The sequence below is a fragment of the Canis lupus genome, chromosome 10 (assembly GCF_003254725.2).
Source record: "Canis lupus dingo isolate Sandy chromosome 10, ASM325472v2, whole genome shotgun sequence".
Taxonomy (NCBI): domain Eukaryota; kingdom Metazoa; phylum Chordata; class Mammalia; order Carnivora; family Canidae; genus Canis; species Canis lupus.
Genome location: NC_064252.1, coordinates 46084615 through 46107426, shown reverse-complemented (window position 1 = coordinate 46107426; position 22812 = coordinate 46084615). Strand labels below are relative to the sequence as shown.

Here is a 22812-nt window from a genome sequence, read left to right as displayed (position 1 = left end):
CAAGTCCACATCCCTCATAAATGTTCCTCAAATTCATCTCTTTCATCACCCTTACACCACACTCGGTCCAGTTCCTTGTCATCTCTCCCCTGGACCAGGATTGGGTACTTCCCAAAATATTTAATGCCTACAAGGCTTGGGCACCAGCCCCTCATATCAAACACAGGCCATAAATAAGGCTGGTTGACCAGCACCCCTGCCTTAATGACAGCTCCTCCTTCCAGCCTTCCCCCCTTCCTCCTTCCAACTCCCCTGATGACAACTCCTTCCAGCCTTCCCCCCCTTCCTCCTTCCAACACCCCTGATGACAACAACTCCTTCCAGCCTTCCCCGCTTCCTCCTTCCAGCACCCCTGATGACAGCCCTCCTTCCAGCCTTCCTCCCCTTCCTCCTTCCAGCATGTAGGGAATACTCCCTTGCTCTTAGAGATGTCCTTGGCTCCCCATTGCCTCCTGGAGAATGCTGAACCTCCCTGGCCTGGCCCCAGCCCCTTTTCATTGCAGTAGCCTTCTCAGGGCCACATACTCTCAATAGCCAGGCCACTGTGGGCTTCCCCACCCCCAAACCTGCCTGCCCTGGGCCCTTCCCACCATTGTGAAGGCCCCTCCCATACCCATCAGAGTCTTTCTCATCCTGCGAGAACCACTAAGACTTGACTCCTGGCTGTACCACTCACTGGTCTGTGTGATCTCAGACCAACCAACCTCCAGGCCTCCATCTGCTCCTCTATAAAACGAGTGTGGCGAAAATGATGCTTTCCCCACCGTAGAGGTGTGTGAGGATCAGAGCATACCCTGCACTTTCAACACTTGCCTTGTCAATGTCACCACCATCACCACTCCTTCTTGGAGCTTTCCCTGGCTCCCTGGGTGGCACTGTCCTCCCACAAACACCCACCAGCCTCTCTGTCATGCATGGGGTCACAGGTATAACCATTTGCATATCATCTCCCTCTGGAAGGCAGGAACTCTGCACTGTTCACTTTAAGCCCCAGCACCCAGCTCAGTGTGATGCTCCAAGGGCTCATAGTGAAGGAGCAGGTGTGTGCCCCCCTCACTCCCGCCCCTGCTCCTGGGGCACATGCACCCCTGTGGGGTTGACCTGCCTCTGATTTAGTACCCAGAGGGTGAAGGACAGAAGGACACACTGCCGGCCCACCTCCGCGTCTGCATGTGGCTCGGCAACGTCACGGACAGCAAGGATCTGCAGCTGCTCCGCCAAGGCGAAGTTGTTGTGTACGCAGAGACGGTGAGCAGTGGCCCAGTGGGGCAGGGGAGGGTCCAGCTGCCATTGCCCAGCACCAGAGGTGGAGAAAAATGTCACCAGCAGAATCTGAGGATTATGAAATGGGCTCTGATAAAGGGAGGTAGCAGAGCCTGGAGCAGCCTCACATGGCGTTCCCTTGTTGACAAGCCATAGGCCTGTGATGATGCAAGGGGCAGCTGAGTGGTCCCCAGGGCCAGTCACTCTCCCTGATGGAGGTTCCCTGGGAGCTGCTCCCAGTTACTTCAAGGCGTGGGAGGTGAGCCAGGCTCCAACTGGCAGGGGTCTCCTCTGTCACCAACACGGTGGCCTAGGACCCCTGCGGGCCCCAGCTGGGTCCTCCAGGCCAGTCGGGTGGTTCTGGGGAGGGAGGGGCCTGGAAATGAGGCATCTTTCCAGAGAACCAGAGACGCAGGGGGTAGGTGAGCAGCTGGTCAGAGACCCCTCTAGGATCAGAGGAGGGCAAGATGAGCCTTGCTCCCCAGGGGACGATACGGCTCAGGAGAAGGCTATGAAAGCAGAGGGAAAGAAGTTTAAGAAGTTTCAGCTTTTTAATTTTCTGAGTCAAAAACACATTTTTGTGGTTCCGAAGTTGCATGCTGTGAATGGATATATTAAAACATGCATAATCAGCCCCGACGTAGGGCTTGGAGATGAGGTGACTGGGGATTTAGGATGAGGTGCAGGCAGCAGGGGCTGCATGTCCAGCAGGGGGACGAGGTAGGGAAGACTCAGAGGCAGCAAAGATGTGGCAAATGGTGGAGCAGCACTGGGTTCCCCGGGTGAGGAGCAAGGCTAACCACCCACACTGCGGGGGCCCCCACCCAGGTTCTAACACAGGCACCTGCCCGCTCCACCCTTCAGTGGCTGAGCACCCTCGAGCAGAGCTGACCTTTGAGCCTCGGTCTCCCTGCCTGTGAAATGGGACTCTGAGGATCACAGAGGACAGTTCATGTAAAAGCCTGGGCATGGGCCTGGCCTGAGGTGAGAGTTGGACGAGCAGTGTCCTCCTGTGCCAACCGAGTGCCACTGAGGGGAAGTGCTGCCTGTCATAAGCTCCTGGCCCCTTCTTACCTAACACATTTCTAAGAGGTGCCTGTAGCCCAGAGTATGGGGCCCAAGGGGGGCCTGATGTCCCCTGTGAGCTGGGGAGGCACTGACAGCTGCCCCTCCCCCAGTACGAGAACCAGGCCAAGTATAAAGACCAATGGGGACAACAGGGCCTGTACCGCTGCCCCAACTTCTCGGACGTCATGGGGCACAAGGCCCTCCCCAAGGAGGATTTCCACGTACCCCAAGGATGGCACTGGCAGGGGAAGTGGACAGTGGAGCCTCAGAGGAGGTAAGGCCAGGGTGCCCCTGGATATGCAGCAGTGGGGTGGGCAGCACCGGGAGAGCCAGTTGGCCACAGCCTGGGGAGGTGGGCACCCAGCCACTGTCACCTGCACCCAAGGGCTGGGGTGCACAAGACAAAGGTCCCTGCCCACCACCCTGCCCTGGGTGCCAAGCCCCACTGCCCAGCCTTGCCCAGAGCAGGTGGGGCTGCAGGGTAGGGGAACACTGGCCCAGCAGAAGAGGACCCAAGAGCCTGGAAGTTCAGAGGGATGTGCTGGAAATGGGGTCTTGCTGCCCCTAGACTCCTCCTGAACATCGACATCAACAAGAGCCAGGTGCTGGAGGAGGTGTATGAGAACCAGTGGCGAGACACCGCGGGGGCCTGGGTGCCGGCAGCCATCCCCAACACGGACGTGGTGAGCGGAGCTGACGCTGCCTCGGGGGATGTGGGGAGACAAACAGTGCACCCAGGTGGGCACCTCAGAAGCTGGGCTGCCCCGAGTGGAACGAGCACTGGACCAAAGGTTACCATTTGAGCCTTGCTCCCCACATGCTGTGCAGGACCCTGGGTGCACACTGATGGGGTTTGTATCCCAAGGCGGCTGGTGAGAGACCTTCAAGGAGACTGTAAGGACGTAGAGGGGCAGTATTTCCCTCCCAAGCTTCTTTCAAAGGTAGTTCTTACCCAGAAGGAGAGACTCTGTCTGGGGCTAGTTAGCCTAAGCCCACACCATCCGATAGAACTTTCTGTGATGATGGAAATGTTGTATGTCTGCACTGTCCATCTGTTGAGTGGCTATTGAGTACTTGATATGTGGTACTTTGGGGAGTGAGGAACTGAATTCAGGACTTTGTTTCATTTTAATCAGTTTATACCTAAGTGGCCCTAGGCTGGTGGCTGCTGCGTGGGACGTGCGGGTCGAACCCATCTCATGCGCACACGTGCACTACCCTCCACTCCACTCCCCTCCCCGACAAGGACAGAGCCAGCTTGGGCAGGCCGCAGCGTCCAGCTGAGCTGTCACACTATTCCCCTTTCACAGTCACTGGGATGGGTGTTTCCTATTTATGGTACTGATTTTGATTTTCCATTCACAGTGACTATACCAAATTTCCTTTTACAAATACGTTTACCATTCAAAAAGGCAAGTCAGTAAAAGCCAGCTGAGTGAATAGGTGGGGGCACCAGAAGTAGCAAGCACTGTCGGGGGTGGGGGGGGCACCGTGAGGGCAGGTAGATGAGCAAATGTGCGGGAGAGTGAGTGAAGGTGGCCTCCCGGCTCAGGTGCCCCCGGCCTGCCCTGTCTGTCCCCCCTCAGAATGGAGACCCTGTGGAAGCCAGGGAGAACTTCAAGTGCCCCCAAGGCTGGCACGTTAAGGAAAACTGGGTCGTGGAGCTGAACCATGCTGTGGACGATGAAGGTCAATCCTCTGGTCGTATGGGCTGAGGGAAGGAGGCCCTGGAGCTGCCAGGGACTGACACTTCCCACAGCCTCAAAGCAACCAAGGCCTCGGGGGGATGGGCCTGAATTTCTGGGGGGCCCCCCAGCCTCAGGATCACCACCCTTTCTATAGACTTGGGCCCTAGTTTTCAGACAGGGTAGGTTGTAAGCACCTCCTGAGCACTTTCTAGAAAGGGGAAATGGTTATGGAGCCTGGGTTCACCTGAGGTAGTAGCTCCAGGGAAGGAGTGATGGGCTGGAAGTCAGAAGACCTGAGCTCAGACCTCGACACTGCTACATATGGGCTGTGTGACCTTGTGCGGGTCACAAGACGTCTCTGAGCCCCATCTTCCTCATTAGTAAAATGGGCAGTTGGGCCCAAGCGACCCTGGTGACCACACCATCCTTTCCACACCTCAGGGCCCGAGACAGCTGCACATGAGGGAAAGCATTTCCCCTTTAGCCTGCCTTCTGGGGCCCATTTCTCAGGCCTGTCCACACCTCCCAGCCCCTGGGCACCCGGGCACCCACAGGCCATGGCCCTGCCTCTGCAGGCTGGGAGTACGGAGTAGGGATCGAGCCATCAGGCCTACCCCAGGTCTGGAACTCAGTGGAGAAGACCTACTACTCCTGCCGCCGCCGGCGCTGGGTGCGTCTGCGCTGTCGGAACCATGGGAAGCTGAGCCTGGAGCAGGAGACCCTCTCCTTCCTGCAGCTGGTGAGAGGGCCACCCGGGCAGGGTCCCCACCGCCAACACTGTGCCATGATGGGAGGGTGACATTCTGCTCCCCTCCCTGCAGCACCACCCCAGCCAGGCAGAGGAGGAGGAGGGCTGGGAGTATGGCACCTTTGGCTCCAAGTTCCACCTGAACCCTCAGCCCCAGAGCCGTTTCCGCCGCCGTTGCTGGCGCCGCAGGCTGGCCCTGAACAGGGACAAGGGCATTGCACCCATATTCCTCCTAGAGGGATCCATGGTAAAGCCTCAGTGGTCTAGGTGACTCCTCTCTGCAATCCCACCTCCCAGAGCCAGGGCCCAGCCTGGGTGTGGCAGATAGTGGGAGACACCCCAGGTCAGGGCACTGATGGCTGGTGGCGGGGGGAGGAGGGGAGTGTGTGCCCCAGATCCACACCTTCGGGCTGTAAGGGAAGGGTAATCTAGGTGCACTCTAGGAGACAAGCCAAGCACCCAAGAGCCTCAGGGAGAATGTCCTGGGCACAGAGTTTGGATCTGAAAGAGCAGGCTAGGAAGGAAGAGAACAGGAGGCTGACACAGGGTCCAGACAAAACGATCAGGAGCTACTGGAGGCCTGCCCCAGAGGACATCCACCCATATGACCTACCCTTCATCTACTGCATCTTCAACAGTAAGCATCTGAGAGTCTGCTTCGGTGGTCCGAGACCCTGCATCTGAGGACAAGCAGTGGGGAGGGGGGATGGCTTGCGGACCCTGGGGGCAGGTGACAGATGTGGCTTCTCTCTTACCCAGGGCCCCACTACTACCAACTTTTCTGCTACATCTACCAGGCCCGGAACATAATGTCCTACCAGTTCCAGACATCCCAGGGTAGGCAACAGGCATCCCTTTTCCCCCATGCCCTTGGGGGTCCCATGATGTGGCCACCCAGCAGCATAAAAAATATGAGCCTTGCTCCCCACACGCTGTGCCCCCACCCCCCCGACAGTGCTTGCTACTTCTGGTGCCCCCACCTATTCACTCAGCTGGCTTTTACTGACTTGCCTTTTCGAATGGTGAAGAAAGGGGGTGACAAACATGCAGATCCCTCTCCCCAGCAAATATACAAAGAAGGAGTATACGACGGGACTGCTCTTGAGATGTGTCCCTGACACTGTGGAAACCAGAAAGTGGAGTTGGGGAGGCTTTACCCTGGCAGGACCACTTAGCTAAATCTTGATGAGGGAAGAGGATTTTTCTGGCAGAGTACTGATGAGACAGGAAGACAAAAGAAAGGGGGACATGATTTGGGACTGAATGTCCCTTGTGTCAGAAGATGAGGTGTGGGGAGGATGTGTGGCGATTTCCAGCCCTGTGCATGAGGACCCAGGGAAGGTTTCAGGAGAGTCATGTGCTATGCACACGGCTGTCCTATGTAGCACTGTTTGTAAGGAGCAGGTTGCCAGATGAGGGCCTGAGCCCGGGCAGTGGGTATCTGCCGGGAGCTGTGTCCATTGGGCATCAGCGTCCACATTGAGAAGGCCACATGATGTCTCCTGACACCACAGCCACTCACTGATGCTGTGGAAGGGCAGCCACAGGTGGTTGTTCCTTAGAACTCCTCCAGAGGAGCCGTGGGGCCCTCCATCCCTGCAACACCCAGATCTCAACCCCGTGGTGTAAGACCGATGTGGATGGAACCACATGGCTCTGCAGCTTGCACTGAGGTGGCCTTCTGGACAGCTGGCAGTGGCCGTGGCTGCCCTGCCTGGGCTTCCCTGGATATCTGGTCCAGTGGTGGCAGCTGCCAGAAAGGAGTGCCTCGCCTGACAGCTCGGTGGCAGGACTCCCTCCTCTCCTTCTACCCCTGCCCCCAGTGCTCTTCATTCGGCTGGTCTTCTTGAACTATAGCCAGTGCACCCAAGCCCTTAGGAGCTCTGCAGCCCCCACATGGGCCCAGACACTCATTTTCCAGCACCTCCTTCTGTATGAGGACCCTGAGGACACCAAAGCCAGCCCACCACTCGTGGTGTTGGAACTGTGGCAGCAGGACTCCCAGGTAGGGTGGGCTGGACTGGGCAAAGTTGCTGAGTTTTGTTTTGTTTTGTTTTGTTTTTTTGTTTATGATAGTCACAGAGAGAGAGAGAGAGGCAGAGACATAGGCAGAGGGAGAAGCAGGCTCCATGCACCGGGAGCCTGATGTGGGATTCGATCCCAGGTCTCCAGGATCGCGCCCTGGGCCAAAGGCAGGCACCAAACCGCTGCGCCACCCAGGGATCCCTGAGTTTTTTATTTTAGAGGAGAATATCCAGAAAGTGCTCCAGTGGGGTCTGATTGACAGCATCCCGTCAACAGAAATGTTAGCTCTTATCCAAGAGTTGTCAGCCTCCCAGGGGAGGAGCCAGAACCTTCCAGCTTGGCCTCCACATCTGGCAAACTTCCCCTTCCCTGCAGGGAAAGGAGACCTTGTGGGGCCGGAGCATGTGGTCCCCGGTGGTCTGGCTGGATGTCCAGAACCGAATCCTGCCTCCTCTGAGGTGGCACCCCCTTGTAAAACTGCCAGGGGAGGAAGAGTGCGAGATCCTGGTGTCCTGTGAGCTGATCCTCGAGACTGAGGTACTGGGAGGGAGAGCCTGGCTGGTTCGGGGGGGGGGGGGGGGGGCGGGCAGGGGGCGTGCTTGGTACCCCCCACCCTGCCCCACTCCCCTGCCTCAAGTCCCCACAACCAGCAGTCAACTCCACCCCCTCAGGGAAGGCCTGGAGCCCTGCTAGGGACTTGGTTTGGGGGTGGGGAATAGTGGATGAGCCCACTAGCACCTCATGCTCCCTGCTCTCCCACCTTACCCCTTCAGAGTCTCAAAGAGAGGCCACCAATCTTAAGTGTTCCCTGGAAGAACGGAGTCTACACACTCCCCAAGAGCATCCAGCCCACACTAAAGAAAATGGCTGTTGAGGTGATGAGGGTGTAGGGCAGGGAGGGCCGGCACCCCTCAGAGTGGTCGGGTACCGTGGGGCCCTCTCTGCGGACTCTCCTTGGGGCCTCCTGACTACCTGATCCAAAGCTCCGACCCCAAGAAGAGACTGAGAAGACAGAGGGAGACAGGAGAGACGTGAAGAGCAGAAGCTCTGAATAGAGAGAGTATCTTACAGGGTCTTCCTGCAGGCCTCTGTGGGGGGTTGTAGACAGGGGGCTTTAGCAGTCATTCTCATTTGAGCCCCTCGTGGTCCTCTGCAGTAGGGACCACTTTTCAGACAAGAAAACTGAGGCTCTGAGAGACAAGCTAGCCCACGCACACAGGTGACACAGGGGTAAGTGGCAGAACCAGAATCTGGGCCTGGCCCTGCCTGACTCCAAATGCCAGGATGTTTCTCACCTACCTTTTGACAGTAGCCACATGGGAACCTTTGTGCTCTGCCACAAATCTGGCAAAAAGCAAAAGATGGTCAGGCCCTCCTAGCCCTGGAGAGGCCCCCCCGAGATCAGGCAACCTCAGTCTGGTCCCTGAAGAGGCCATTTCCTGGGGTGCCATGGAGTTCTCTGGGACACAAGTCAGCAATGAGCTAGATGGCAAAAGGGAAGCCCGAGAAACCTAGGGCACTCCCTACTTCTTGGAGGCAGCCAGCCTCGGGAACTCCCTCCTGAGGCCTGCAGGCCAGACAAAGCAGCAGGGGAGGAAAGGCAATACCTCACAGCCCACCCAGGAGGCCAGGGAAGGATCGTAGCCAGAGGGCACGTCTTCATGGGGGGTCTTGAGGACAAGCATGGATTCCTCACAGGACAGGAGACCTGGGTTAGCTCATTTCCTGGCCCTGGGTGCTCCATGAGTTGCCATCACTCCCAGGACAGCCCCCTCTCTCTGGCCAGGGCCCCATTACAGACCCCTGGCCTGTCCCTGGGCCAACCGCTCCTTCTCTGTTCTGGCAGATTCTGACCTGGGGCCTTCGGAACATGAAACGGGTGCGTTCCCCTCAGCTCCTGGTAGAATGCTTGGAAGAGTCCCTGCAGACGGAGCCCATCAGGGACTTCCAGACCAACCCTAACTTCACCCAGTCGGTGCTCTTCCTCACTCTGGTAAGGCAGCCTTGGGCAGAGCAGGAGCTGGGGCGGCCCTTCCCTCCTGGGAGGCCTCACGCTCCGGCCTCTCCTTGGGGCTGCAGTTCATGCCTATGGAGGATGTCTACGCGCCATCCCTCACATTGAAGGTGGTAGATAATCAGGACTTCGGCCGACAGACTGTGGTGGGTCAGGCCAACATCAACTCCCTCCAGCCCTACTTCTGTGACCCCTGGGCTGACGACTACGTGCCTCCACAGCTTCCAAGTACGGCCCCTCCTCCCCGCCCTGCCCAGGCCTCACCTTCAAGCTGGCACCAGTAGTGGGGGTGGCCCTGGCTGCCCTGCAGGCTCCTGTCCCTCCTCCTCACTCCTCTCCCTCTGCTGAGATTCATGATTTTTCTTTCTCCACACAGTGCTGTCTGTGAAAAAGTACCAGAAGGTGAGTAAAGGCTCAAGGTCCCACCTTCTCACACACCATTCACAGGGGATGCCCCTGGTCCCTAAGGAGGGGCGGGGACGAAACCGCATACACGAGAACGCTAAAGCCATGACTCTCCACCTGGACCGCACATGAGCACTGTCTGGGAGTTTAGAGAAATCCTGATGGCCAGGCCCCTGACCAATTCCATCAGGATTGCTGGGGAAAGACCCGATCATTCACAGTGTTGCCAAGCCCCCACCCCTCTCCAGTGATTCCAATGTTTCCAAGGTTCAGAACTACCCCTTGAGAGCACTTGTCATACTTGAATGCATGGGAGTCTCAGGGACACTTTGAGCAAAAGCAGGTTCTGATCTAGTAGATCTGGGGTAGGGCCTGGGGTTCTGTATTTCTGAGCCCTTCCAGAGTTCCATCTGCAGCTGTTGGCAATGAATATAAGAACTAAGCTGACCCTCCTTCTGATTCCTAATCCCATGTGCGAATCCCTGAATTGAAGGGGCTCTGTTTAGAGTAAGGGAGCCAGGAAAGGAAGCCCTGCCCTCCACTCACTTTCTCCTCGGAGGTCAGAGATGGTGAGCAGGCTAGGTAGGCACACCACACCTCACCCTGCTCTCCCACTTTCGTTTTTAGCTCCTGGATTATCTCTATGAAAAGTTCTGGTTAAGTCCCAGCAAAACCCAGGTGATATAGGCTCAGCCCCAGGGAACAAAGAACAACTCCGGGTAGCTCAGGGAGGTGGGGGGCAGATGATCCTGGGCAGAGGAAGGCTACTGTGACTGCTCCCTGAGGTTCCAGAATGACTTCCCTATCAGGATGAATACCATCATGAAGTGGACTGGTGGAGCAAGCTGTTCTGGGCCACAGGAGATGTTAAGTCCTTGCAGTACAAGTACAAAGACTACCATACCCTGAAGGTTTGGAGGCCTCCAGGAGGGGAGATCGCTGAGAGACACAATGAAATCTGCTGGGAGAAACCCGCAAACCTTGCCCTGATGCCTCTAGAAACTACCAGGGTGGGGGTGGGGGTGGGGGTGGACAATAGTCTCCTCCTTGTCTCCCCAAGCCTCCACCAGACATGCCCTTTTGGGAACCAGAGCTGCCCCATCCATAGCAGGCAATGCCGACCCTGGGGCCACCAACTGAACGGACGCTTCCCAGCAAGACCTGGGAATGGGTGGTCCCTCAACCCCTGATGGCAGGAACAGTCCCCCCTGGCTGAGCCCAGCCCTGCTCTCCCCACCGGCCTGGGTCCCATACACCCTTCTGCAGGTGTACGACTGTGAGCTGGAGGCTGTGCCTGCCTTCAAAGGCCTGCAGGACTTCTGCGAGACCTTCAAACTCTATCAGGAAGAGCCCAAGTTGGACAGCCCTGTGGTAGGGGAGTTCAAGGTGGGTGTTCACCCCAGCTGAGCTGCCCCAGTCTCCCCAGCCCCTGCTGTACTCAGAAGACTCTAGTAAAAGCCCTGGTTCTCTATGCTAGTTGTGAGATTGGGTGGGGAGGGCTTGAAAAACAGTTTGGAGAGCAGGTAACCAGAGGCTGACTGATGTGGGGGTTCAGACAGACCTCCTCCCCTTACACGGGATGGGCAGGGGGCTTCTCACTCCGGCTCGGCCTGCACTGGTCTCCCAAGTCCCAAGAGCCTTCGAGAGCAAGTTCCAGCCTGAAGGAATGGATGGGGGTAGAATGGGAGTCTGAATCAGCAGAAACTGGAAACTCACCTAACCGCTGCGGTTGTTTGCCCAACACCCCTCCCAAACACGGCTGTCCCCGCAGAGCATCTCTATGGCACCCACCTCGCCCATCCACCGTACAGCCCAGTCTCTCCTGAGTTTGGACCTGGGGCACCCCCTGGAGGGCTTCGCAGAGCTGGGCCCGCACCGCCAACACCTTCCCTCCCCAACACACACAGGGCCTTTTCCGTGTCTACCCCTTTCCTGAGGATCCAAAAGTCCCCAAGCCCCCCCGCCAGTTCTTGGTTTGGCGTGAAAAAGAGGACTTCCCTCAAGAGTGCTTGGTGCGGGTGTACATGGTCCGAGCCATCAACCTGCAGCCCCAAGATTCCAATGGCCTGGTAATGCACAGCCCCAAGCCCGTGGTGCTTGTTGTCTCCAGGCCTGCCCAGTCCAGGTGCCTCCCACGCTTTGCCATAAACCCCAGGGTCCTGGAGCTCCAGGCTACAGATACCCAGACAGCTAACCTCCCACAGGCTCCCTCTGATGCTCCGCCCCCACCCTCCCCGACCAACCTGGACTGACTTTCCATTTCCTGTCACATTTCCCTCACTATGACCCAACCTCAGTGCGACCCTTATGTGATCCTGAAACTGGGACAGACAAAGATGGGCAACCGGGACAAGTACCATCCCAACACTCTGGACCCCATCTTTGGCATGTGAGCTGCCCCAGCTTCACCTGACCCCACCCCTCCACACCCTCCCACACTGTGCTAGGAGTAAGCCCCAGAAGGCGAAGAATTCTTGCATTTCTTTCTAAGCTCGGAGTTCCTAGCATGGGCTCTCACACTCTCCGTGCTCAACAGATGGAAGGGTGGTCAGTTCTACATTCCCTCTCAAATGCTTTGCCTGGGAAAGGGGTTCAGGGCTGTACAACCCAAGCCTGTCAAGAGCTATTCCTAGCCACGACGGGGGGATAGTCCTTGGCAGTCGACTGCCACCCCAGGTTGTGCTCTCCATATTCACCATGACCACACAAGGGGCCAAGAAGCTGGCCAGTCTCTGTAGTCTCCAACACCCTCACCAACCCCTAGCATGTTTGAACTGAGCTGCATCATCCCGCTGGAGAAGGACCTAGAGATCCAGCTCTATGACTTTGACCTGTTCTCACCTGATGATAAGATTGGAACCACAGTCATTGACCTCGAAAACCGACTCCTGTCTGGCTTTGGAGCCCGTTGTGGGCTCTCCAAATCCTACTGCCAGTGAGTGGAACTGAGGCTGGGCAAGAGAGTAGGGGAGGGGTGAAGGAGGGAGCCCCTAGCTCTCTTGGGGGCAGGCTCACATCCTGGGCTGGTGAGCCAGGACCCGAACCTGGCTCCATTCATGCCCGCACCACTGTTTATCCTGCAGCTCAAGGCAGAATGTTGTCCAGGATGCAAACCTTCTCACCTTTTCCTCTCCCTTAATTCCACAGGTCAGGGCCCTTTAGATGGCGGGATCAGATGACCCCAAGCTTCCTTTTGGAACGCCATGCCAAACAGAAAGGGCTGCCTCCGCCTCTGTTCAGTCCTGAGGAGGACACTGTTTTTTACAATGGGAAAAACTTCAAATTGCAAAGCTTTGGTGAGAAGTACAGCACACTGCGGGAAGGTGCAGATCCAGGCCTCTGAAACCAGAGGCCACGTGCCTCATTTTGCCCTTTCCTCCTATAGAGAGCTACCATGTTCACTCTCCAGGCAGGGTGTAGGGAAGAGGGTGTGCCTGCCTGGGAGATGGGAAGGCTAATGACATTGTGATCCCCTCTTTCCACCTCCTTCCAACTAGAGCCCACACCCCCTACTCTTCATTATTTGGGTCCTAAGAAAGAACGCCTTGCACTGTACCTCCTGCACACGCAGGGGATGGTACCTGAGCATGTGGAGACCCGTACGCTGTACAGCGACAGCCAGCCAGGCATCGACCAGGTAGGAGACTGGAGGGACGAGGTCAGGCTTAGATAAGGGAGCCCAACCAGCCAGGACATAGCCCATGATGTGAGGGGAAGGGGAGGCCAAGCATTCACAGACACCCATGCACAGAAAACAAGCATGTTCTGCACATGTTCAAAGTGAGAGGGTTCAATGATGTCACTTAGAAAGAAGAAAGTCAGAGCTGGAAAAGTCATCTACAAGAAGCCCAGGCCTCGCATCAGTTGGTGGAAGCGCTGAGACGCCCTACCAGCCAGCGCCAACTGCCTTAGTGCCTCCTGGGGGAGGGCCGGGAGGAAGCACCCAGAGTCAGATGTGCAGACATTACAACCCTGTTTGGCCTGTTAATTGCAGGCTATGTTTTCTCCACACCAAGGAACCCCAAACAGAAGGAATAAAAATCCCCGCAAACACCCTAATTATCTACCCTCCAGCCACCAGAATGGCTCTTCTCATTCTCCAAATCTCTTAACTTGATACCACATTCCAGACACTAAGTTCTCTGCTGAGCACTTTTTAAACCATTCTCATTAGACCTGTTTTCTATTTAAGAAAACAGGAGTCGGGCAGCCTGGGTGGCTCAGTGGTTTAGCGCCTGCCTTCGGCCCAGGGCGTGATCCTGGAGACCTGGGATCGAGTCCCACGTCAGGCTTCCTGCATGGAGCCTGCTTCTCCCTCTGCCTGTGTCTCTGCCTCTCTTTCTCTCTGTGTCTCTCATGAATAAATAAAATCTTTAAAAGAAAAAGCAAAGAAAACGGGTCAACTTCAAAAGAATAAAATGAGGTCAGTTTGAAAGAATATGTCTACCTTCCAGTGTTGATAGTTGTATTCTTTTATTTTTTTTCTCTTCCTTTTTCTTGCCATTTTCATCCTTTCTTAGACCTCTGCGCCTGGTGGGCAACTTAATATCCATGGGATAGGGTTCCACAACACGACATAGGACAGCTTGGGCATTTGGACTGATCACCTAGTTTGCTCTTACTCGGGGCCACTAAGCTGGTTAATAAGTGAAGCCCCAACCCCACTGTGGAGCCTGTCCAGAGAGGCTGTCTAGCATAGCCTGCTAAATGGGATTAACCCTCCAGATCCCATGGCCATCAGTCTTGAAGTAGCCTTCATGCACTGCCAACCCTACTCTGCACTCTTCTTCCAGCCAAAACTAAAGAAAAAAAAAAAAAAAGGAAGCTGGTGGGTGGCTGCCAGACTTCCTGTCTGAAGTCCACTTCACCTCACCAATACCCCCTTCCAACCCTCCAGTGGTGGGGGACCCAGCCTCAAGAGACATCAGGACCTGGGACCAGGCTCCCAGGCCGGCATGCTGAGAACAGTGTCACAACTCCCAGCCAGCTAATCCATCTCCGCTCTAGGGAAAGGTACAAATGTGGGTGGACATCTTCCCCAAGAAGCTTGGGCCTCCTGGCCCCCCCGTCAACATCAGGCCCCGAAAGCCTAGAAGGTGAGTGACCCGGCAAGCCCATCCCTGCACTCTACCAGGCATGGAACACAGGTGTGCTCACACACTAGGGTGCAGTGGTTCTTTCCTTCTCCCGGGAATCCAGGAAGCGTCCTTCCTCTCCATCCCCCTAAATCTGGCATACCTTATGGGCTTGGAGGGCAGCCCCCCAGCCCTCTCTCTTCTTGCACCAAGGCTGCAGCTGGGGAGGTATTCCTCAGCAAAGCCTCAGAGTACAGTGGCTACAGGTATGAGCTGCGCTGCATTATCTGGAAGACTGCCCAAGTGGACCTGAGGAGAACTTTAACCTCTGGGATAAGCGACATCTATGTCAAAGGGTGAGGAAGAGGGGAGCCTGCGTGGCTCAGTGGTTGAGCGTCTGTCTTCAGCTCAGGCCGTGATCCTGGGGTCCCAGGATCGAGTTCCACATTGGGCTCCCTGCAGGGAGCCTGCTTCTCCCTCTGCCTGTGTCTCTGCCTCTCTCTCATGAATAAAATCTTTAAAAAAAAAAAAGGGGGGGGGAGGGTAAGGAGAGGGCAGGGCTCCAGCAGCATTCCCTCAGTATCCCCCAGTTGTGTAGTCCCCTTGCCTCCAACCTACCCCCCACTATCCTGAGGTGACATCTCTCCACTTCCACCCATGCCTGGTGTCTATGGAACGATACACACAAACTCCAGGTGAAAGGACTTTGGCCCTAGGTGGATGGTCGGGCTCGAGAAAGACATGCAGAAGACAGATATCCATTACTACTCACTGACCGGGGAGAGCACCTTCAACTGGAGGTTCATCTTCAGCATGGACTACCTGGCAGCCGAGCACATGTGTGTCCAGAGCCAGAAGGTGACAGGGCTGGGAGGGTTGCACTCCCCCTCCCTCGAACTGCAAGTTGCACCAGAACCCTTGGAACATAGCCTTGGGCAGAAAGCTGCCTCCTTAACAGCCCATCATCACTGCTGGGTGGTGGGCTCATAAGGTGGCCAAGGGAAACCTCAAAGGAGACAGGCCAGTAATATGTTCTTCTGCCATCCTCCAGGAATACATATGGAGCCTGGACCCCACGGTGATAAAGTTCCCAGCGCGGCTCATCATCCAGATTTGGGACAATAATGTGTTCTCCACTGATGACTTCCTAGGTGAGACCCGACACAGGGCCCGTGACCACAGGCCGGGGAGCTCCTTGCTGATGGCATTTCTTTGGGCTCAGGGGTCCTGGAGCTGGATCTGTTTGACATGCCCCTCCCGGCCCGGCACGCCAGCAAGTGCTCCATCAGGATGATGGAGACTGACTCCAAGTGGCCCTACTTCCTTCAGTATAAGCACTTCTCCCTCTTTAAGAAGAAGACTGTAACAGGCTGGTGGCCTTCCCAGGTCCTCGATGGTGGCAAATGGCGCATGTCGGTAGGAGCTAGGGAGGGTATCTGTTGCATATAGGACTGCAGTGCCACATAACTTGGCTCTAACAGATTTCTGGGGACTTTAGCTAAATCTTTTTTTCCTTCCTGGACCCTGGGAAGGGGCTTTGGGACACCTGCTGTAATGAACTCAGCCTCCCACCACCTATGGTGCTTCTAGGGTAAAGTGAAGATGACGCTGGAGATCCTGTCAGAGAAGGAAGCCTTAATCAGGCCAGCAGGGCGAGGCCAATCGGAACCCAACCAATACCCTACACTTCATCCTCCCCTGTAAGAGTCCTGTGGGATGAGGGGACCAAATCTTTCTTCCCCATTCACAAGGCTGAGCTACTGGGCCCAGCAATTTGTATAGGGTGTGACTGGTGGGCCTACAAGTGGAGAAGGGTACTAACTTCCCAGCACCCCACCTCAGTGCTCAGTTACAACGAGGAGAGAACAGCCTGGGTGAAGGGGGCGGGGAGGGGAGAACACACGAGTAAGCAGAAGTTGCTTTTTGAAAAAGCAAGCTCTCTGCTGTGCATCACTTGACCTGAAAGTTCCCTCTGCCCTCCATCCTCCGACATCTCCTCTGCTCATGGATAGACGCCCCAACACCATGTTCCTGCTTCGGTCACCTATTACAATCTTCTGCCGCATTTTCTGGAAACGCTACCACTTCAAAATCATAATCGCTATAATCATACTTTTTTTAGCACTTATGCTGTTCAACTTTATCTATTCAACACCGGTGAGTGACAGCCTTGGGGACAGGGACAAAGGCATTCACTAGCTGGTCTTAGGAGGACTCTGAAGAGACAGCCTCAACTGGCTATCTCAGGCTAACTCTCACCTGTTCTCTCTAGAACTACTTGGCCATGAGCTGGATCAAACCTAAACTTCGGCTGAACGCTCCCATTAAAATATCCACCAATATCATCAATCAACCAAACCTCAGCAATGTCCACTCTCCCATCCTCACCAGCCAGCATTTGAACCTAAATCCTACAATAGACCATGAGTTGAAACACCTCCAGGGACCTATGAATCACCTACAAGACATTTTTCCAGAACTTCCAGCCCCACGAGACTAATTGGTCCACATCTGCCTGGCTTTTCTCCTGCTTATTATTGGCCCTTCCCTTGCGCTTCCTACCAGTTCTCATTTTTAGCTTCTAGGGCATATACAAGGGACTTCTGAGACATATGCAATGAGGGGTATATTCTGCTCAGAAACCACTTCAACAGGAAGGACAGAGTTGTCATTTTCCCACTGAAATAAACAAGTTTTGTCACAGAGAGCCACTTTGTAATTTAGGGGGTTGAAGAAAACATGAAAGGCAAGACTCATGAGGCCAGGGAGCAACGTCATCTTTATACAGCACCTCTAGACGTCGGGTCTCTTCCTCTCTAAGAGGCTCTGAAGTCAAAGGGAAACCAAGGGAAAGGGAGACTGTGAGGAGCGAGATGGCTCGTGTGGGGTAAGCAGCTTGCCAAGGCCACTGCTCTGATCCCTACCGTGCATGTTCAAAAGAGCCACGCCAACAGACCAGACCTCTCCCTCCTCTCGGGCACGCCTGGGATTACAGGGCTCAGAACAGCATTTGGTCCCATTCACAGTGGGAAATATTTGTTTCTAAGAACAAAAAGCAAGAGCTGGGGCAGACCCTACCATGCTAGGTTAGACGGTTTCCACATATTTCTCAAAGGCTGGCCTCCAGGCTGAATAGGGACTGCACTTATGTCTTCCCTGTCCTCTTTAAAAAGCCTCAGGAAGCCCATGGGCTGGAATCATATAGAACTTAAATTCAATCATCACACACATACCCTCTCCCACGATGAGCCCCCTTCCTTCTGGAGCACTGCCTGGCCCATCTCAAGAGCCCACTTAGGTCCTCCCACCACAAGGGTCTAGCCAATCTCCCCCTTTACTCAAAAAAGACAAAACAGCCACTTGCTTTCTCAGTTCTAAGTGGTCCTAAGGCCAAGCTCCAGGTCAACATTTTGTACTCCGATACCCTGGAGCTGCTCTGCTCTTGTGGGGAAGGTCTTAGGAGGATCCGTTTTATTCACACCTGCAAGACAGCACTACAACCTAAGATGCTCACTTAAGCATGTGGGAGGGACAGAAGAAACCCCAACACAATGGAAACTTATACCCAACCAAGGTGATCTCCTTTCCTTTTGGGCCAAGCTGAGGGCTTTCCTAACCCAGGAGAAGGCAGAGCAAGGGTTGACAAGTTGGGGGCTCAGTAAGGAGGCCTAGACCTTCCCCAAAACTACACCCAGAAGGAAGGACACTGAGTTAGAAGCTCATGTTTGGTTTCCATCAGCCATTTTAAGAATTTCCCTTAGGCTACAGAAGTACATGGCTAGGAGAGCTCAGCGCTTCAGACCCCCCAGGGAGATTGGCCTATTGGCCAATTTAATCACAGGGCAGACAGGTGAGCAGCACATGACCCCTTGTCAGATAAGGCAGTGGAATAAGGATTGACCCACAGAGGAGGACACTCTGTTACTCAATGACAATGAACTCTTCCAGGCACAGATGACGAAGGTCCATTGCTCCCAGATTTGCAACAGGAGAATAGCAACTGCTTCTTATCCATTAGAAGCCAAGATTCCTCTTTAGGGAGTATCCAAAAGCTTCCTTAGGTTTTGAACACTCTGAGATTCCAAAAATCATGATAAAGACAAAACACGCAGTTAGGCAGGCTCCAGAGTCTAGAAACATCTCCACATGGTCAGCTCACATGGCAAACGGTGCTTCTGGTGTGGACACGTGGAGCTGGTCAATTTCATGGTTACTCCCATTGTATCCATGAAGTCTTACAAGCTTCTCTTGCACACCAACTTTCAGCCAAACTTGACTGAGAGCCTAAAGGAACCAACTGAGAAGGTCACAAACAAACCAACAGAAGCCAGATTCATGCTAAACATCAGCTAGAGCAGTGAGCCAAAGCAAACAGCCCTCTCCCTGTGGCCACCTAAGGAAGGTCAGTGAAACTTAAGTTTGTTCTGCAGCCCCAGCCTCCAAAAGAGAGGCATCCAGATGTCTCTTCCAGCTCAGGCTGCATGTAGAGAGAGCAATGAATGGAGGGAGAAGGCAACACAGGGGAGAAGTGTCCACCCAGATTTCCAATGAAAATTCTTCAGGTGGACGGAGGCCTGGGTAAAAAGCAAAAACCCAATGAATGGCTGCCTGGAAGGTATGAGGCGTTATCAGTGTTATGTTCTCTGCAGATTTAAAAATGAAGTACAAGGGTCCTCTGAGTCCAACAACAAGGCAGCCTGAGCAATTAAATTCTCTTCTGTGATTTTGGCATCAGAACTGTATATATATCCTCTCCATCCCTCTTCGCTCCCAAGTGGAAGGACTGCAGGGAAAGGCACATCACAGCAGCACTGCCCTGGGGTAGGTGGGCTTCCTGAACCAGTTAGATGTCCCCATCGGTAACCATGGCAATGCAGCATCCCTGCATTCAAAGCTCCAGTGAGAGAACAGAGTCCCTGACCAGCTGCTGGAGACTGCAGGAGGCCTGCCCGGCTCTGCACTCAGGCCAGAGCCTGCTCATGGTGACAGGCAGAGGTGGCAGCAGCAGGAGGGCTCAGTAGAAACGCTTTCGGCTCTGTTCTTGCCATTTGTTGTAGAGTATGATACCAATGACGATGGCAAATACGGAAAACACCAGCGAGAAGAAGACAATGAGGAAGAGGGCCAGGCCACTCAGGGGCGGCAATGGGGCGGTCACTAGGGACACAAGAGAGAAGCAAGTCAATCAGGGAGCCCACCCACGTGGGAAAGTATCAAGTCTCCAGTTTCTGACACTCATTTCTGGGAGCCAGAGAGCAGAGAGACACTCCCTTTCCAGGTGCCTCAATTTAAAAACTGAGTAGCCCTACTCATCTGTAACATGGAGACAAGTGGAATGGCAAAAGCGCGTGCTCCAAGTTCTTCAGAGGAAGAACACAGAAAGGAGATGGCCCTGTGATCTGTGGGTGCAAGCCACCTCAGACCACCCAGGCATAGTAACCTCCTCTCCAACCACAGGACCATTTCCCAGGAACCCTGCACTCACCCTCAGGCAGCTTCATGTTGTCCACCGAGGGCAGGAACACATCTCGATGCAGCTTCTCCTCTTCCGGGGTTCTCTCCACCGTAAGCTCAAACAACTTCAGGGAAATGACATCGTGATTATCTACAGGAAAACACGAGGACCCAAGCCACCTCAAAAAGAGGTATTTTGGGAGTATATGGGTTCAAACATCTGATCTACAGCCAACTAGGAGTGACTTTGGGTTTTTTAGAAATTTACTGTATTTTTTAAGTAATCTCTTCATCCAACGTGAGGCTCAAACTCAAGATCCTGAAATCAAGAGTTGGGTGCTCTACTGACTGAGCCAGCCATGTGCCCCACTAGCAGTGACTGAAAAAAAGTAACTGAAACCTCTATTTTCTCTCATCTAAAAATAAGAACAAGGAATAGGGAATATTGTAGATTACTCAGGATTTAAAGTTTTTTTTTATCAACAAGCATGCAATACCTATATAGCTTAAAAAAGAGACATAATACAAGAATTAAAGACCATATCATATGTAAAACCCAGTAGCATAGCAAAGGAAAACACAGCACTACAGCCTCCCTTCTGTGCAGACGACACACACAAGATAGGAAAGGGCCTTATGCCAGCTGATTAATGGGCCATGAGCAGGGCATAGCTATTGGAATGGCACACACTTCCATTCTAGACTAATTTTCTGCAGCTTCTTTTAACTGTGACCCTGAATCTCACTATTCCTAGAGGAAGAATCAAGGAATTAGGGACTCATTTTTTTTTCTTTTTATTTTTTTAAGATTTTGTTTATTTGAGAGAGAGAAAGCGTACACAAGTGGGGGGAGGGGCAGAGAGAAATAGACTCCCCGCTGAACAGGGAGCTCAATGCAGGGCTCCATCCCAGGACTGAGATCAGGACCTAAGCCCAAGTCAGCCGCTTAACCAACTGAACCACCCAGATACCCCTTTTTTCTCTTTTTAAGTGTCATTCTATCTCATAGGTTCAAACATATTCGATATATTTCAATACACTGAACTTGTACATTTACAGCATTTACAGATGCTTAACACGACCCATCTTTCTCCAGTAGGAACCTATTCAAGTTGGCTCCTGAGTCCTTTTACATGAACCCAGAAGTGATTATCTTCCTTGCTTTCCTGGGAAATTCCCAGCTTGTCCATTTCCTACCTCAGAACTGACATCAGCCATTTCCCCACGAAGCTCTTGTTTCTTTCAGCAGGAACTGGTATGAAGAGACCACAAATCAGGGATCCCTGGGTGGCTCAGCGGTTTAGCGCCTGCCTTTGGCCCAGGGCATCGAGTCCCACAAAGGGCTCCCTGCATGGAGCCTACTTCTCTCTCTGCCTATGTTTCTGCCTCTCTCTCTGCGCCTCTCATGAATAAATAAATAAAATCTTTTTTTTTTAAGATTTTATTTATTTATTCATGATATATATATATATATATATATCCCCTATATTTAGGGATCCCCTAAATAAATAAAATCTTAACAACAACAACAAAAAAAGATGGGAATCCTTGGGTGGCTCAGCGGTTTAGCACCTGCCTTCAGCTCAGGGTGTGATCCTGGAGTCCCGGGATCAAGTCCCATGTCGGGTTCCCTGTGTGGAGCCTGCTTCTCCCTCTGCCTATGTCTCTACGTGTCTCTCTCTCTCTCTCTCTCTCTCTCTCTCTCTCTCTCTCTCATGAATAAATAAATAAAATCTTTAAAGAAAAAAAAAAAAGAGAGAGACCACAAATCTGAATACTAGGGTTGCTCATGGCTGGTTATTGGTGACTGGATTTCTTGCCATTTTTTTTTTCATTTTAACATATATTTTATTTAACCCCGTATATTAAAGAACCCCATTTCAACATGCAAATGACATAAAAATTATGGATGACATTTTATGTTCTAAGTCTTTGAAGTCTGGTATGTATTCTAGATTTATAGTACACATCACTTTGGAATGGCCATATTTCAAGTGTCCAATAGCAACCTGTATAACTAATCACTACCATATCAGACAGTGTGGATCCAGATCATTCTTCTAGTTGACTTCTAAGACCTAGATTAGGCCCAAAGGAAATTCTTTTTTTTTTTTTTTTCCAAAGGAAATTCTGATCCTCGTAGTACAAGAGAAACATTTGCACAGGGCCCACTCTGCCCTTTCTGCTCCCAGTGGAACTCCACTTTGGGGTAGTAATTTGGGGACCCCTCAACTGTTCATTCTCCAAACTCCTTCCCAACTTGTGTCTTCATAGCACACTTTGTCTTGACTTCTGGCAGAAGAAGAGAGAAACCATATCATGTTCCCACTTTTTTCTTCCTCATACCTAGATAGACATCCTTTGAACCAATAAATGTAGAATTTTTATATATGGGGAAAATCAATCAATTACGTCTCACATACTAGGATTATTCCAATTGCAACCTCTGTATGGCTCCAGGAGTGGTGCACCAGTAGCCCTGGTGCACCACTTCTCTGTGAATCTCTCCATTCTGCCCTCTTCTGTGATCTTCATCCTCCAACAAGTGGCAAGATGGTTGCCCCGACTCCAGGTGAATGACCCTCACTTCCTTCCCAAAGAAGGAAGAGCACCATTTCTATTATTAGGATGGCATCTACAGCTGCTAAGACTCTTAGAACCTTTAGCAGAATCCCAGATAGAAAAAAAACTAGCTTCGCCTTCAATTAGAAAAATATTTTTGCTGTCAAGATTGAATTTAAGCCATGGGACAAGATAAAAAGCCAAGCAACGTTCCTCACAATTGTAGGGGCATCAAAGAATGGGAGAACCAGAATGTGTCCTCAGCCATTTTCAACAATCCACTGCATAACATTAAGAAGTTGTCAACAAAAAAGTCCTTAAAAGAAAGACCAAATTTCTATTTAGGGATATCCTACAGGCAGAGAACAGAGACTTACTAATATAGACAGTATTACTAAATATCTAAAGCAAAGGACTCCTTCAGGTAAACAAAAATAATTCTATTTCATACTAGCTATAATGAATCACACTAGTCAAAAAACCCAAAAGTTCAGTGCCTTACCTCTTCTC

The 22812-nt window shown here is 53.0% G+C and overlaps 2 protein-coding genes across 23 annotated transcripts in view; one reads left to right on the top strand and one right to left on the bottom strand.

Annotated features, from left to right (window-relative positions):
* Positions 1-16993, top strand: part of FER1L5 (fer-1 like family member 5) — a 57957-nt gene extending 40964 nt beyond the window's left edge. For 2 of the 19 annotated variants that reach the window (XM_025464828.3, XM_025464860.3), the window contains 30 exons: positions 1117-1248; positions 2442-2605; positions 2900-3014; positions 3918-4020; positions 4595-4758; positions 4841-5014; positions 5260-5404; positions 5527-5604; positions 6591-6772; positions 7168-7329; positions 7566-7667; positions 8639-8785; positions 8872-9034; positions 9183-9208; positions 9839-9889; positions 10021-10122; positions 10478-10597; positions 11119-11280; positions 11509-11600; positions 11976-12146; positions 12359-12507; positions 12709-12848; positions 14219-14307; positions 14553-14642; positions 15003-15144; positions 15338-15437; positions 15509-15702; positions 15877-15986; positions 16299-16443; positions 16559-16993. In XM_025464828.3, the coding sequence (XP_025320613.3) occupies positions 1117-1248; positions 2442-2605; positions 2900-3014; positions 3918-4020; positions 4595-4758; positions 4841-5014; positions 5260-5404; positions 5527-5604; positions 6591-6772; positions 7168-7329; positions 7566-7667; positions 8639-8785; positions 8872-9034; positions 9183-9208; positions 9839-9889; positions 10021-10122; positions 10478-10597; positions 11119-11280; positions 11509-11600; positions 11976-12146; positions 12359-12507; positions 12709-12848; positions 14219-14307; positions 14553-14642; positions 15003-15144; positions 15338-15437; positions 15509-15702; positions 15877-15986; positions 16299-16443; positions 16559-16786 (3942 nt within the window). In that variant the 3' untranslated portion in view covers positions 16787-16993. The other 17 variants (XM_025464866.3, XM_025464850.3, XM_025464842.3 and 14 more) reach the window with 17 other exon arrangements.
* A 1017-nt stretch (positions 16994-18010) lies between these two features.
* Positions 18011-22812, bottom strand: part of LMAN2L (lectin, mannose binding 2 like) — a 30101-nt gene continuing 25299 nt past the window's right edge. For all 4 annotated transcript variants that reach the window (XM_025464964.3, XM_025464974.3, XM_025464989.3 and 1 more), the window contains 2 exons: positions 19772-19891; positions 18011-19443 (listed from right to left, as the gene is read on the bottom strand). In XM_025464964.3, coding sequence (XP_025320749.1) covers positions 19301-19443; positions 19772-19891 — 263 coding nt within the window. In that variant the 3' untranslated portion in view covers positions 18011-19300. The remainder of the gene's footprint in view (positions 19444-19771; positions 19892-22812) is intronic.